Genomic DNA, 15,502 nt, shown 5'->3' on the forward strand with positions numbered 1-15,502 from the left:
TAAAGTATCGGAAATTCTCTTCATAACATCCATCAGCACTGTAATAAGTCTAAGTGTGACTATTATATTTGCTCGGCTTAAAAATAAAACCAAGTTTCATCATTTAGTGAAAAATGCATAAACCAGAAACTGTTTATTAAAATACTAGAGATTATGTGAATTCTTTTTCACAGTTTTTTTTTAACTACATTTGTAATACAACGATCTACTTAACATATCATTACTTCTTCTTTTTATTTTATCGAAAACATATGACGCAAATGGTTGAAAGTAACAATGGTTGTCATTCCTCCTCAATTTGTTCATCTCTTGTTTGTTAAACAAAAGATTTCATATTTTTCCTTATCTCATTATATGTTCCTCTAACTGACCTATACAATTTATAGGGTGAATATTATTTTTCCTCACAAAAAAAAAATCTAAATCGAGAGGAAGAAAATTCTTCTTTTTTTTTCTTTTGTGGTGTTTAAACATTGTTAGCCAAATTTATTAAAAAAAAAAAAATTCAATCAATGGTTAAGGTTTAATTTCTGTATGTCTATTTATAAGATGTCATTTGAAATTTTCTCCATTCATAGTTACAAAGATCCTAAATAGTCTCATCCTCACTGTGTATATAATCAATCTTTCTCTTCTTATCTTTTTTTTGGTTTAAATATAATCAAATCTTTCTCTTCAAGCTTGTTAAATCCTCAGCAAATTAATTTTCACCGAGATGGCTTTCAGAATCACCGTAAGTTTTTTTTTTTCCTTGTCTATTGAAATGTAAATGTTGATTACCTTTTCAATAATTTCCTTGTCTTTCTCTATAGAGCCAATTGCGACCGGTCGGAAATCAATTTGGTGGCTCTCGTCGTTTTGCAACCACAGTCGCCGATGGCGCCAAACAAACATATAACAAGTAAGAGATACTAATATATATGGTTTGAATTTCTGTACTTAGTTATGAGCATTTCAACAAAGTTTTTGATATCAATGGATTTTTCAAATAGGTTCTCCATAATGGGAGAGTTTGCACCAGTGGCTATAATAGGAGGTTTTGTTGGTTTAGCGGTACTAATGGCCGGGCATAGCCTCAAGCAACAGCTTATGCATGCACCGGCAATCAGTACAAGAAAGAATAGAAGAGCGGCTGTCGCGGAAGTCGATGATCCAGAAAACTGTGTTTCCTCTGCTGACAAATTTATCAACAAGTCTTGGTTACGTAAAGTAGGTCAGATTCAAGATAAATCTAAGGCAATCTTATCTGATCCCACTCGACCTAACCCATTCACCACGTAAGTTCAGTGACCTATTTTTTTTTTGTCTCTGCTTAATTAATGATGCTCAAACGAGCTATCCCGAGGAACATTGTTAAGTTCAATGACCTTTCTTCATACACTTTTCAAGGAAAGAAGAAAATAGAAATCTGAAATCTAACATTTTTGTTTTGTTTTTGCAAAGGCCTCGAAATGCAGAGACATTGAACTCCGTCGGCGTGGCTCCAAAGGGAATCTGAAAACTTTCTGAAGAATCAAATAAGATGTTTTTTTGCTTTCAAGTAAAAAATGCATTTATCTTTTCAATTTTTCTTCCAATTTTGAGCTTTGAGCTTGTACATAGATGATCTCTTTGATCTTGTTTCAAATAAAGTTGCTTTCTTTTTCTTCCCAAGTTGTTTCTCTTTTTACATTATCAGACAATATATCTAAGAATAAGCATATTGAAGACTTTCATCATCACTGATCTTGTGTTTGCAACCTATCAAGGAATTGACAAAGAGTAGTACCAGTCCTGTCCATGAAACAACTTGCAAACAACAACTTTAACATGAAAACGTAACCTCACCTAACTTCATTGAGAAGTAATACAAGCAATACAAAGAGTCTATTCATGCTTTAAAGGAAAGATGTTTGATCTATTAAACCACTTTTCTAGCGGATGATGAAACTGATTTAGGAAAGCATGTCCAGAAAGCTTTTATCCAATCTCCCATCATGCAACATATTAGTGACCAAGCCAAAGGTTGAAGCATCTCCAGCAAATCCGCAACTCCTCATTTCTTTGATGAGTTCAGCTGATGCTGCTTCGTCACCATCTCTAAGGCGTGCCCTAATCAGCGTATTATAGGTACCGCTATTTGGAAGAGGCCCATCTTCTTTCATTTCTACAAACAAGGCATCTGCTTCTTCCTTTAAACCTTTCCTACAAAATCCTGACATCATTGTTGTGTAGGTTACAACATTAGGCTTCACTCCTTTAAGGCTGAGGCTACAAAATAGATCCCACCCATCTTCCACCTTCCCTGCCTTGCACAATGCTTCAATCATAGTAGTATATGTGACGATATCAAGTTTCATATCTCTCTTTTGCATATACTCAAACACCACCAATGCTGTCTCTACATTCCCATTATTACAAAGCCCATCTAATAAAATGTTGTATGTCATAATATCGGGATGCACACCATCAGAAACCATCTGTTTGAAAACCATTTGGGCGTTATCACAATCTCTAGCTTGAAAAAATCCATGGATAAGAGTGGTGTAGGTGACTGTGTTGCCAACCAATCCTCTTTGAGACATCTCACGGAAGACTTCCATACCCTCTTCTACCCTTTTATACTTGCAAAATCCCTTTATAAGCGTATTATAAGCCACTACATCTGGAAAACAATGCTTGCTAACCATGAACTCAAACATCTGCTTGGCCTCGTCTAGACGATCGTGCATACAAAACTAGGATCTATGGACCTTTTGACCATCTCGTCGTACAATTTCTCAGCCTCTACAAGCTTCCCCTCCTTCACAAACGCATCGATCAATGCGTTGAAAAAGACTAAATCAGGGTTGATATTCTTCTCAAGCATATCACTCAGTAGTCGAGAGGCATCACTCCATCTTCCGTAGTTACAGAGGCAGCTAATGAGGGGGTTGTAGGTAAAAACATCAGGTTTAATACCTTTAGTTTCCATTTTGTTGAATAGGTCGAATGCATCATCCATATGTTTGTATTTGCAAAGACCATCAATGATTGTGTTGTAGATCACAACATCAGCCTCTATTTTCCCTTTCTCCATCTTGTTGAGCAGATTTAAAGCCAAATCAGGTTCACCTCTCTTACATAATCCATTAATTACCGCACCATAAGTAACCAGATCTGGTTGACAACCTTTCACAACCATCCGTTCAACTAAAGCCACAGCTTCGGAAGCTTTGTTGTGTTGAAAAAGCCCATGAACCAAAGTTGTAAATGTGACGGTATCGGGTTGATATCCCATTTCCACCATCTGATCAACCAAAGCAACAGCCTCGGATATCCTATTCCCGTGACAGAAACCATTGAGAAGCGAGTTCAGGGTAACAATGCTGGGCCCATAGCCAAGTTTCATCATCTTGCCAAGAATTGCTAAAGCAAGTGAGAGTTGAGAGCGTCGGCAGAAATAGTTGATGAAAATACTGTATGTGTAAAGATTATGTGAAATTCCCAAATTTTGCATCTGCTCGCCGAGAGAGATGACAAGATCGAACTTGTTCATCTTAGCAATGGCACTCAACAATTTACTGAACTCAACAATCGAAGGAAATGGACGAGACTTGACCATGTCACCGAACAAACCAATCGCATCATCTAACTTCAAATCCTGTAACACTTTTCTACTCAAGTTCTCTCTGCAATCATCAGAACTCGCACCAGCAAAAGATCGTTCCCAACAAAGAGTAGTTCGAGGATTACCTTTAAGTAACACAGTGTGCCGGTGAAGACATTTCTTGCCAATAACCGCAACAGATCTCATCATCTTCTTGGTTGCTTCGAAAATGGCTTCCCCATGCAATGAGTTGAGACTACTACACTAACAGCAAAATCGCAGAATCCAGTAAACCCTATAATCGAGAGCAGTTGGTTCAATGTCGATTCGGTTACAGCTGGTTTTCTTAAACCGGTCATAACTTTTTTCTCTTTTATAGATAAACCGGAGATTGACTTTCAGGGGAAAAAAAAACATCGAGAGCACTATGATCAAACCACCAGAGCTGTGTTTTGGTAGCATTTTCACCCTAGTTAGTTAATCAACAAATCGATGAACTATGTGCCCCGTGAATTGAACCTAAATTAAACCATTAAGGATGAGATCTAAAACACTACATGAAGACATCAATGCTACCAACTTACTTAGAACCTCGCTTCGACTTTTAGATTGTTACCAAACTAAAAGGTGTCCAAAAATAGTGTCATTCACTAATTTTTACCGAACTAAAGCTGGTTTACATGTTTCATTTATATTACTACTAGAAACAGATGCAAAAAGTTTGTGTACAAGAAACAGAACCAACTGTGGTTAAAAAACAAATCTACTGTAGAACAATAATCATATGTCAAACCAAGTCTGAGATCTTCATGAAGGGAAGAGCTTCTTATGATGCTCACCACTGATCTTGTGTTAACCTGACAATGAAATACACAAATGCACAATATTAGTCATCTTCATGAAGCTTACACAGAACAGCAACCGTATGTATACTGAAATCAATCAATAGTGGAAGGAAAGGGAGGAGAACTGTACCATCAAAAACCCATCAATAAGAAAACAAAGACATAAACGAAAGAGCTCAATACTAAAAGAAACAAAGTTGTCAGCTACATCAAAAAGAATCCTCCGTTGTTGCTGCTACTAAAACTTCTGAAGCGTGTTCGGTCAAAAAAGGAGAAAAAAGAATCTATCTGTCTTTAATATCAGGCAATGGTTGCCTCAATGTTCTTAGTCAACACAAAAACCAATAACTTTCATGAAAACAGAAGAAAATAGTAAGTATATATCTTTCATATTTCTCAATGCTTGTGAGGTATAAAATGATCACATGAAGTTGAGAAGACAGAGATCCAACATAGCAACCCAATCTCGGAACTTTCAGTCTTTGAAGAAAGTTTCAGAAGGCATTGTACCAATCCCAAACTTTTTCCAGTGACCGGAATTTCCGAGGATGAGTTACTGTACTAGATCTCTTTCTTCCCGACTTCCGTGATTATTTTGAAAGACTTTCTTCTATCCATGAAAGTTGATTCTTTTGTGTAGATCAAGAACAACATAGAAATGAGACAAACATTGACTAATTACTCCGAAAACTGACAGATTCTTTGTCATATTTTCTTTGGAATGTCACCAAATTTGCTGCAATATAGTATCTGTCAGCTAAGGAAACACATATGTAACCTTCTAAAATGAAACTAAACCCACAATATCCCTGTCTTCTTGTATGTTTCCGTGTGCAAATGCAATGAACATACAAAAATACAAATCCCGGCCGGGAATTAACCTTGAACTTGCATCAATGAGCGTTTAGATCAACTCATGTTTGCAACCTAGCAGGTAAATGACAAACAACTTCAGTCATGTTCAAGAAGCTTATACACAATAGCTACTGCTATTCAAATCTACATACACATGTAACATGAGAACATAATGACTGCGTTTAGAAATAACCAATATAAAAGTAACATGAAAAGCTGATCGACCTTAAGAAAGCACTTCCAAAAATCCTTTGTCCAATCTCCCATCATGCAACATATCTGTGACCAAGCCATAAGTTGAAGCATCGCCAGCAAACCTGCAACTCCTCATTTCTTTGATGAGTTCAGCTGATGCTGCTTTGTCACCATCTCTCAGATGTGCCCTGATAAGCGTATTATATGTACCACTATCTGGAAGAGGCCCGTCTTCTTTCATCTTTATGAACAAGGTATATGCTTCCTCCTTTAAACCTTTCTTACAGAATCCTGAGATCATTGTATTGTAGGCTATAACATCAGGTTTCACTCCTTTAAGGCTGAGGCTACAAAATAGATCCCACCCATCTTCCACCTTCCCTGCCTTGCACATCCCTTCACTCATAATATTATATGTGTAAATATCAGGTTCCATTTTACTCTTTTGCAGATACTCGAATACAACCATTGCTTTCTCTAGCTTCCCATTTTTACAAAGTCCATCTAACAGAGTGTTGTATGTCATAATATTGGGATGCACACCATCAGAAACCATCTGTTTGAAAACCATTTGGGCATTATCACAATCACTAGCTTGAAAAAATCCATGGATAAGAGTGGTGTAAGTGACTGTGTTGCCAACCAATCCTCTTCGAGACATGTCCCGGAAAAGTTCCATACCATCCACCACTTTCTTAGCCTTACAAAATCCATTTATAAGTGTATTATAAGTTACTACGTCTGGCAGACAATCTTTGCTAACCATCAAAGTAAAAATCTGCTGGGCCTCATCTAGACGATCATGCATACAAAACCCGTTGATCAATGAATTGTAAGTGACAATATTAGGATCTATAGACCTTTGGATCATCTCATCAAACAATTTCTCAGCCTCTATAAGCTTCCCCTCCTTCGCAAACGCATCGATCAATGAGTTGAAAGTGACTACATTTGGATTGATTTTCCTCTCAAGCATATCACTGAGTAGTCGAGAAGCATCACTCCATCTTCCGTAATTACAAAGGCAACTTATGAGGGAGCTGTAGGTAAAAACATCTGGTCTAATACCTTTGTTATCCATTTCAGTGAACAGATTGAGTGCATCATCCACATGTCTATATTTGCAGAGACTATCTATGACTGTGCTGTAGATCACAACATCAGCCTCTATTTTCCCTTTCTCCATCTTGTTGAGCAGATTTAAAGCCAAATCAGGTTCACCTCTCTTACATAATCCATTAATTACCGCACCATAAGTAACCAGATCTGGTTGACAACCTTTCACAACCATCCGTTCAACTAAAGCCACAGCTTCGGAAGCTTTGTTGTGTTGAAAAAGCCCATGAACCAAAGTTGTAAATGTGACGGTATCAGGTTGATATCCCATTTCCACCATCTGATCAACCAAAGCAACAGCCTCGGATATCCTATTCCCGTGACAGAAACCATTGAGAAGCGAGTTCAGGGTAACAATGCTGGGCCCATAGCCAAGTTTCATCATCTTGCCAAGAATTGCTAAAGCAAATGAGAGTTGAGAGCGGCGGCATAAACAGTTAATCATAATATTGTAAGTATAGAGATTATGTGAAACTCCTAAAATCTCCATCTTCTCCCCGAAGGAGATGACAAGATCGAACTTCTTCATCTTAGCAATAGCACTCAACAATTTACTGAACTCAACAATGGAAGGAAAGGGGCGAGATTTGACCATTTCACCGAACAGATCAACAGCTTCATCTAACTTCAAATGGAGTAACGCATTTCTACTCAATTTCTCTCTGTAGCCATCATAACTCAAACCAGAGAAATAGATACCTCGAAGGCAAAACGATGGAGAAGCTTTCCTCAGGTGAACAAATCTCTTCGCCAAACTCATCTTCTTTCCAATTGTGATACTTCTCTGGATCTTTTAACAAACTCTAAAATGAACACAGTTCGTCGTTGCTTAACCTGAAGATGGAGAGATCTCGCTTTGACGGTCAAGATATCATCTTATCATTTCCAGTTTTAATAACCGACCGGTTTACTCTGATTGAGTTCTCTTCTCCGGTACGATTTGGTTTTATTTTGTTTAGTTACGTCAAAGTGTCTTGAATAGGTTTACTCAGCACAAACTGCAATTAACATATGTTTATCATTTCAAGTGGTTTATCTCTCCGGTCTGTATTAACCGTTGCGTTTCACTTCACACACAAACCTCCAACAGAAAAAATTGTAACTCAAGAACTCTTTAATAACTTCAAACTTAAAGTTTACATTTGACCTAAACAATAAAACAACAACCCTAATTAGTAATTACCCTCTTTTTCTCTTTACACTGAGTTTTCTAATTACCCCCTCAAAGATTCTACAAAAGGTTTTAAAACCACTTTAAAAAAAAAAAACAGCTTTTTTAAACCTCTAAACTACACCCAAACTCCGGTTTGCAACTTAAATCTGCATCAACCGGTCCTTACACGAGCTCGGATACACAACTACAGAATCTACACATAACCCGCCTTTAGTATGCGTGCAATCAATCTGAGTCATCGAGAACTTAATCTTCGTCGATGAACTTTTCGATTTACCGACCACAAAGTCTCCAGCATGGTAATGACTCCAGTTTCCTGCTTCGGTTAACATACATTGAGATGAAGAATGTTGACCATCTTCAGTCGAGAGTTGAAAACGAACAGGTTTAATGTTCCAGCCATGAACCTGTTCGGTGTCAACAACCTTCCAACCAAACCGCTTGCCTGGTTTGCCTAGCTGAAGCCTGAAGTAAACACTGTAGGTTCCAGCTGGAAATGGGAAATCAATTTCTCCATCAACTTGAAACCACCAGATCTGTTGAACATAAGCTACTGAAGCAAATCTGCAGGAATCAACAAAGAGGATATCGTCAAATTAAGAATCATGGTAACGCAAAACATCGGTTAAAAGTTAGGATTCGTATGATTGTATCCAATACAATGAACAATATGTCATTTTTTCAATCATAGCAAACATAAAGAATTATAGCATCACACAACATTAGATTAAAGTTAGGATTTGTATCCACTACAACCTTAACTCAACTAACTTTGTACACCCAAACTTAACAAACACAATCTGATTTGGGTAAGCAACAGAAGAGAAACACAATCTCACCGAGAATCATCAGACGGAATATGACTCCAGTATCTCCGATCATCAATTCCGGTTATGGATAAGCCCTTGGCTGATGTGCATAAACAGAGCCCACCTGTTCGTTTATCTACCCAAGCTTTCTGCAGAAAACATCAAAAACATTAAGTTTCTTCTCTAATTCACAGGAAAATTTTGCATATTATGAAATCATTTCCTAAAACCGTTCATGTGAACCATTTAACAAAACAAATCCCCAATTTTTTTTTTCTGAAGAACCCTAAAAAAATTTCTTGAAGCCAAAGAAATCTAAAAGGAGACGAACCTTGTTGCCCTCGTCGAAGGAATTAACTCGAGAGAGAAAAGTAAAGATGTCTCTTTTACGCAAATTATCAGGGAAACTACCAAGGATTTTCTCGAGAATCAATTTATAATCTGGAGGAAGTTTCGATTCCCAAACGAAATCAGCCCAAGAAGCGCCATGAAAAGCCGTGTTTAGCTTGGAGAATCTACAGATCTCAACGGGATCCAAATTCTGGAGAATCAAAGCCACACAACTTTCAGGCAAATCTCCTAAACCAGGCTGCAACAGATCTCGATCTCCATAACAAGACGATAAATTCTTTTGAAACAGAGAGAACCCTGAACCCATGGGGTTATCAAAACCCTGGAAAATCCTTGATTGAAGAAACAAAAAAAGCTGTTTTTTTGTGTGCCTTGGATCTTCAGAAAAACAAAGAAATCTTATGAAATTTCGAAGCTTTTGATTTGGGTTTCTTTTTTTTGACAAATCGTAGCACAGAAACAAAGCAAAAAAGAAAAATGGAGAAAAGAAGGGTTTGGTGGAGACAGACACAAATGGTCTTGTAAGGATTCTGATTTATGGACGCTGACGCAAATGGGAGGGGATATGTGTATTATATATATATTGCTTCAAACTCAGGGATTTATTTAATTAATTAACTAAGTCAATAAAATATACTTCAACTTTTATTTTATTTTTTGGTTGGCTAATTATATGTGAAAAATCGTTGCAGTTTTATCAAAACCATGTATTTTTTTGTTTCTTGTATTTGTTGTAGTATGAAAACAATCTGTTGGATTTTGGATTTTCTTTTATCTATTTTATCTTAAATTTGGAAATTATTAGCCGTAGATTTGTTTTCGACATCCAAATGTTTGTATATGTGAGTTGTAAGAATTAGATATAACAATAAGACAAGTATATAACCATTCGTATTTATCCAAATAATGATGAAGTGACTAAGCATTTGAACATTTTTTTTTTGTTTGTAATTTGTACATAAGAAAAATAATAACTGTTTTTGTAAATGTGTCCTAAAGTAAATCTTAGGGATATCTCCTTTTTTTAATTCAATCATAAAAATATAGTATTTTTGAGAATTTTAATATATATTAAAAAATTATCAGATATTTCTTTTTCTGAATATGAATCAATTCCAATTCAATTTATTCATATATCATTCAATAATATATTTGAGTTTTTATTACTTTCTATCTTAACTAATATAGAATTTATATTAAAAGCCAACATAGCAAGTGAAATAGAAAATATTACGATATTTTCTTTAAAAAAATGAATAAAATAGTTATCTTAAACTTCTTTTTGTAACGTATAATATAATGGAATTTTTTGCCTTATAAACCTCACATGATTTTCCATGTTACTATCTTAAAAACGTGTATATATAATAAAATATTTGTACCATATCATCTTCACAAGAATTTTTTCCATGCGTTACAAAATAAAACTTAAATATTAGATTCTGTTTTTCATTTCAAATATCAGTCTTCAGCTCTTTCAACATCCAAATGCATGTAATATATGAGCTGTGAGAAGTCTACAACACTACAACTATTCATATTTCTCACAATAACAACTCTTTGTAAATTTTGGTAATATTTTTTAAAACATTTATATATTCTATATAGTTTTAAATTTTCATAATTTTCTTACATACAAAAATAATTAATATTTATATTGTAATTTTTAATTTTTTCTAAAATTATACATGTAACATTTTTACAAAACATTGCTCAACTTAAGATATCTCAGATCTGCTGAATAAAAAAAACAAAAGAAGGTATGGTAAGTACAGTAACAAATGCGTATAAGTCTTATATGATCAACGGCCAACGCGTGTATTAAGTTATTTTCATTTTTTCTTACGATGTACCACTAAAAGTCTAAAATGTCGAGATGATGGTTTCAGAGAATTGGAATTAATAGGAAAGTTTCTCATAATCATAAAGATTGAGATACATAAATTTATATAGAACTACAATATATATTTATGAATACTAAGAGACATTTTTTTTTTTTTTTAAATACTAAGAGACTTGGTCAAGAAGAGATGAATACAAGTAGATTTATTTAAGGTATTGAGAGAATAAGAGACAAGTCAAATAGAGTGATCACATTACTAAAACTCTAACTCTAGCATAAAACAATATTGGTACAAGTAAAAAATCAAAAATTCGATTTGAACATATATAATGTATTTGTTTTTTGTTTTTGAAAACTTTTTTTTCTTCCTTAAACCATAACAACATTAGAACAAACGTTCATTAGTCAATACTAGATCTATGTAACACATAACAAAAACGTGTAAAGGTTTGCGAATTGGTTGTTAGTTTTTTCGAACTTTCTAAAATAATGTATACAACATCTTCGTACGTCCAATGATAATGTTTATGAATCCAAGCAAAAGCACTAAGTGTCAGCACACAAAGACAAACTCTACATTGTGCTATTAGCTGGCATATTTGTTGGTGTTATTTACGATTTGTATTCGTTCTCTCTTTGGTTCTAATCACGGACAAAAGTTTATCATAACACCGGACCATGTATAAAAATGGGTGTCAATTTGACCTAGGGAATGTCTATAAATAAACAACGCCATCCCTTGGTAGTCACCGAAAGTTGCAATTATTTCAACTACAAATATTCCACATCCATTACAAACAATGAAATAAAGCATTAATTAAACCTTACGTCACCGCACATAAAATACTACTATTATGAAGACGATATAAACAAACAATAAAGAGATGTGTATACGATAGAATAGAAAGAAAATACTCAATAGTGAGAATTCATCGTGTCATAAGGAAAATCGAATGTTCGTTCGACTAAAGGCTGAATATTTGCTATAATTTTAATTTATGCAAAAATATCTTGCAGGGATTCTTAGCAAAATAAATAAATATCTTGTAAAGGTTACTATTACTTTATTCAATTTTTGCTTTTGTCAACCAGATATTTTTTCATCTGTCGACCAATGAATTTTTATTTCCCACATTCTGTCGACCAGTGATTATGTGATAACTTGTCAGATCATCATAGGACAATTGTTTTCTCGGCATGACGACCAGTTGAAAATAGAAGTATTGAGTGAAAAATAGAGGCTGAATAAAAATACAGTACTAATAATACGACCTAACTACGCGTACATGATATGGGCCACGTGTGAAAGGTGAGAAGTGGAAAACATGGCACGTGTGAATGTACGTGTTGTGGACGTGTAATATGGACTTGACCATGACGATGCAAAAATACGACGCGGATTTAGAAATTAGACCCATAGTATCCAAATTCCAAAAAATAATATTATTATCATCTGGAATCTACTTTGAGTCGTCCAATTTTCTAAGGGTTTATTTGAGTGAGGTTGGTGGTAGTTCAAAAGCACCAACAAACTAGTGCTGCTAGATTTGAACGAAAATAATCAATTGATCCGTTTAATAATCCTTTTTTATTATTTGGTTAATGTTTTCTAAAAGTTCATGGCATATTACTTTACCATTTTATCAATATAGGTTTTGTTTACTAGTAACATGCAAAATGTATTGTATATAGAATTGTATTTACATTGTTACATTTTATTACATTTCTTATTGATTACATAAATATATCATAGGTATACGTGAATATTAATTAATAAAGGGTATAATTGCTAATAATAAACCAAAAAGAAAAATAAACCTAGATCATGAATATTTTGTAATAAAATTTGTTTTGATATTCAAAATAGAGTAAACCGACTCAAACTGAATACGATACTAGTTAAATTATTGTATTGATTTCATATAAATTTAGACAGATAAATTGGTAATTTGAGACAAATTTATAATGGTGATTACATATTATCACTATTTTAAAATAATATTATTATTTTTACATAATAGTGGAAATTCAAAACCAAAAATAGTAGTCTAATGATTATACTTCAGCTTGTGTAATTTTATTTTTTTTTAAAACAATAGTACAGGTTCTGTTAAAAAAAAAAAGTAGTTCAGCTTTGTATAAACTTTCCAGATTTGTTTTAGGAAATTTGGTTCGGATCAGCCATCCATGTCATTGTTGACCACAAAAGAAAAGAAGACAATAAAATTGCGAAGTGTAAAGAATCATAATATTTAAAATTTTCTTCTGATGCTATATTTTTGGCTGCCGAAAGGTTACGGAATGAATAAGCAACCAACCACAACCATGAAAAAAACTGAACAAATAATAATTAAAATTGCTCAAATATGATTGGAAATTAAGTTGGAATCCACTATTTATATAGTGATGTCATGTGCAATTCTTTTGAATCCTTGTATTATGATACCATGCTCGTCTAATTAACTATACAATATATACAGATACAGTCTTTATCAGTATTTGGATAGGCTACACGTAGGTAGGTTAGGTACTAGGTACTCTATTAAATTCCATGATTAAATATCATGTTTTAGCCGACCCAACCCAAGATAAAATAATCCAACTTACCCTAAAGATAAGAATATTTGTAAGCCTACGAAATTCAAAATTTTAACTGAAAATGATAATGGTGTTGATTGTCTGATTGATGTTCTTGTCAAAAAAAGAAGAAGAAGAGTGTCTTAATTAGTTTTAGTTAGGATACTTTTGACGAAATTGTATGTATGAGCTTTTGGTTTAAGTATATGTTTATAATTATTCAGCACGAAAATGAGTTTCGTATAGTTAGTTCGAGTCCTTGTGTGTATTGGAAGTTTCGAACACGTAAAAATCTCTATCTCCATTAATTATTATGTGTCTATTCTTGGCTGATAATGACTCTAGCTATATAACAATTGATTTGATTCTCCATCTTTCAGATTTAATTTTATGTATCTATTTTCTTTGGACAACATTTATTCATATTTCTTTAACAAATAAATATATAATATTTTTTTTTAATATAAATACAGTTGATTACAGTTTATACGAACTTCTAACAATTGATTTTATTTTCTTTGTTTTTTGGATTAACCTAGTGACCACAAAAATAATTTGGAATGTGGTTACCACTCAATAGTGAACTACTTTCCGACCAACCTCATTGTATGGTTTAAACCTTTTCATGCACCAATTGGTAAATTATAGGCAGAAAAAATATCACTAGTCGAAACAATCTGATTACCGAAAGTGACCCATATGAGATAAGACTCGAGTTTAGACGACAAATATCAGAATTAAACATCACAACAACTGTAAAATACATAAGCAAATAAAAAATAAAAATGAATGATTATGACATTATCGGCGGAACATAGAAGAAGTACGTAGCAGACAAACTTCGTGCAACTTGTCCTTTGTTGTTTGTTTCTTATAGCATAAAACTACGTTCAAATTGGTACCCTTTTATCATTAAATTATAAAAATAAATTGTACCTTTTTGAGGTTAGGATTTTAGCAAACTTTTTTTTTTTTGCTTAAGAGATATTTTACGAATTTGATTTAATTTTCACGTCAAAACAAATTCTAAATAAAATCTGTTAATGGTGATTGATTTGAAATACACTACTAGTCGACAAATACTTCCGTGCGTCTAAATTACAAAAAGAAAATCATTCGAATATATAGATACTAGCTAGGGGAACTACTAATTAGGTTTATATCTACATAAGAATATTAAACAAAATCTGTGAACAGTGATTGGTTTGAAGTCATTAGCAGTCTATATATATATATATATGTATACGATGTAATATACACCGTTGTCAAGTGATTGTTATAGATAGTCATAACAATATATTTTACATATATTTAACAAAGAGGTATAGCTTTGTCACATGACTGATTATGAAAAACAGAGTTGCGACACGAGAAAGAATATATGGTTAAATGGAAAACAAAATGCAGAGACAAGCTATGTATTTTGCAAACACCTGTTGGAGACACGGAACATTTGTTATTCCAATGCGAAAAACTGGTTTGTGAAATTCTCTTATACAAATTCTTGGAGAAGTGGCTAGATGTGATGAAGAAGTTTGGGAGCAAAGATCATGACAAAACTAAAAAAATTATTTTCAGGTTTGTATTTCAGAATGCGATCCATTAAAGGAAAGAAATGACAGAAGGCACGAAGAGCAATTTTCGACAACAGAGAAGATTGTCAAGTTAATTGCTAAAAACATTAGAAATCGCTTAAGCACTCTAAAGAGACGAGAAGTTGAGAAATATGCGGGTGGAATCCAAATGTGGTTTACATCAAAATAACATCGCGGATAACAGATCTCTTTAATTTGTTTTAAGAAAAGTTCGTATCCATATATATAAACGTTTATTTAAAAAAATATATAATTAGATTAAAAAAAATTTCTACTATAGATATATTTCATAGATTTTTTTGTTATATATTTTCAATAATTAAATTACATTATGAACTAGTTTTTGAAAATGATGTTGATTGAGTTATAAACATAGCAAAATTATGGAAAATTGGTCATTGTCTTCAACAATTCTTAAGCATGATGGCTATTTTCTGTAGTATAATACTAATAAATAAGTGATATTTCTAATTAACTTACTTCAAAACGCTGGCGAAAATGACTTGACTAGTCTTATTAAAAAAAAAAAATTCATCAATGCGAAAACTAGCCATGAATGATACAAAGTTTGAAA

The 15,502-nt window shown here is 33.6% G+C and overlaps 4 protein-coding genes across 6 annotated transcripts; 1 reads left to right on the top strand and 3 right to left on the bottom strand.

Annotated features, from left to right (window-relative positions):
- The first annotated feature begins 581 nt into the window (after window positions 1-581).
- AT1G63060 (ribosome biogenesis NEP1-like protein) lies at window positions 582-1,720 on the top strand. The gene is made up of 4 exons (NM_104984.3): window positions 582-733; window positions 813-901; window positions 993-1,277; window positions 1,444-1,720. The coding sequence occupies exons 1-4, from the start codon at window positions 716-718 to the stop codon at window positions 1,496-1,498; spliced, it is 447 nt and encodes a 148-aa protein (NP_564808.1). The 5' UTR covers window positions 582-715; the 3' UTR covers window positions 1,499-1,720.
- Window positions 1,721-1,934: 214 nt separating this feature from the next.
- On the bottom strand, window positions 1,935-3,778 carry AT1G63070 (pentatricopeptide (PPR) repeat-containing protein; the record flags this gene model as incomplete). Its single annotated transcript, NM_104985.1, has 2 exons — window positions 1,935-2,661; window positions 2,733-3,778. The coding sequence occupies 2 exons, from the start codon at window positions 3,776-3,778 to the stop codon at window positions 1,935-1,937; spliced, it is 1,773 nt and encodes a 590-aa protein (NP_176495.1).
- Window positions 3,779-4,184: 406 nt separating this feature from the next.
- On the bottom strand, window positions 4,185-7,449 carry AT1G63080 (Pentatricopeptide repeat (PPR) superfamily protein). 3 transcript variants are annotated; one of them, NM_001334065.1, is made up of 2 exons: window positions 5,494-7,449; window positions 4,185-5,340 (listed from the first exon to the last, which is right to left on the bottom strand). In NM_001334065.1, exon 1 carries the CDS (start codon window positions 7,337-7,339, stop codon window positions 5,495-5,497), a length of 1,845 nt encoding a protein of 614 aa, NP_001321279.1. In that variant the 5' UTR covers window positions 7,340-7,449; the 3' UTR covers window positions 4,185-5,340; window position 5,494. The 3 variants fall into 3 exon arrangements, with proteins under 3 accessions (NP_001321279.1, NP_001319297.1, NP_176496.1); NM_001334064.1 differs by having other exon boundaries at window positions 4,185-4,425; window positions 5,494-7,427; NM_104986.3 differs by having other exon boundaries at window positions 4,242-7,434.
- A 129-nt stretch (window positions 7,450-7,578) lies between these two features.
- On the bottom strand, window positions 7,579-9,484 carry PP2-A11 (phloem protein 2-A11). Its single transcript, NM_104987.5, has 3 exons — window positions 8,894-9,484; window positions 8,593-8,711; window positions 7,579-8,317 (listed from the first exon to the last, which is right to left on the bottom strand). Exons 1-3 carry the CDS (start codon window positions 9,218-9,220, stop codon window positions 7,894-7,896), a joined length of 870 nt encoding a protein of 289 aa, NP_176497.1. The 5' UTR covers window positions 9,221-9,484; the 3' UTR covers window positions 7,579-7,893.
- Window positions 9,485-15,502: the final 6,018 nt, after the last annotated feature.

The sequence above is a fragment of the Arabidopsis thaliana genome (genome assembly GCF_000001735.4).
Source record: "Arabidopsis thaliana chromosome 1 sequence".
Classification (NCBI taxonomy): domain Eukaryota; kingdom Viridiplantae; phylum Streptophyta; class Magnoliopsida; order Brassicales; family Brassicaceae; genus Arabidopsis; species Arabidopsis thaliana.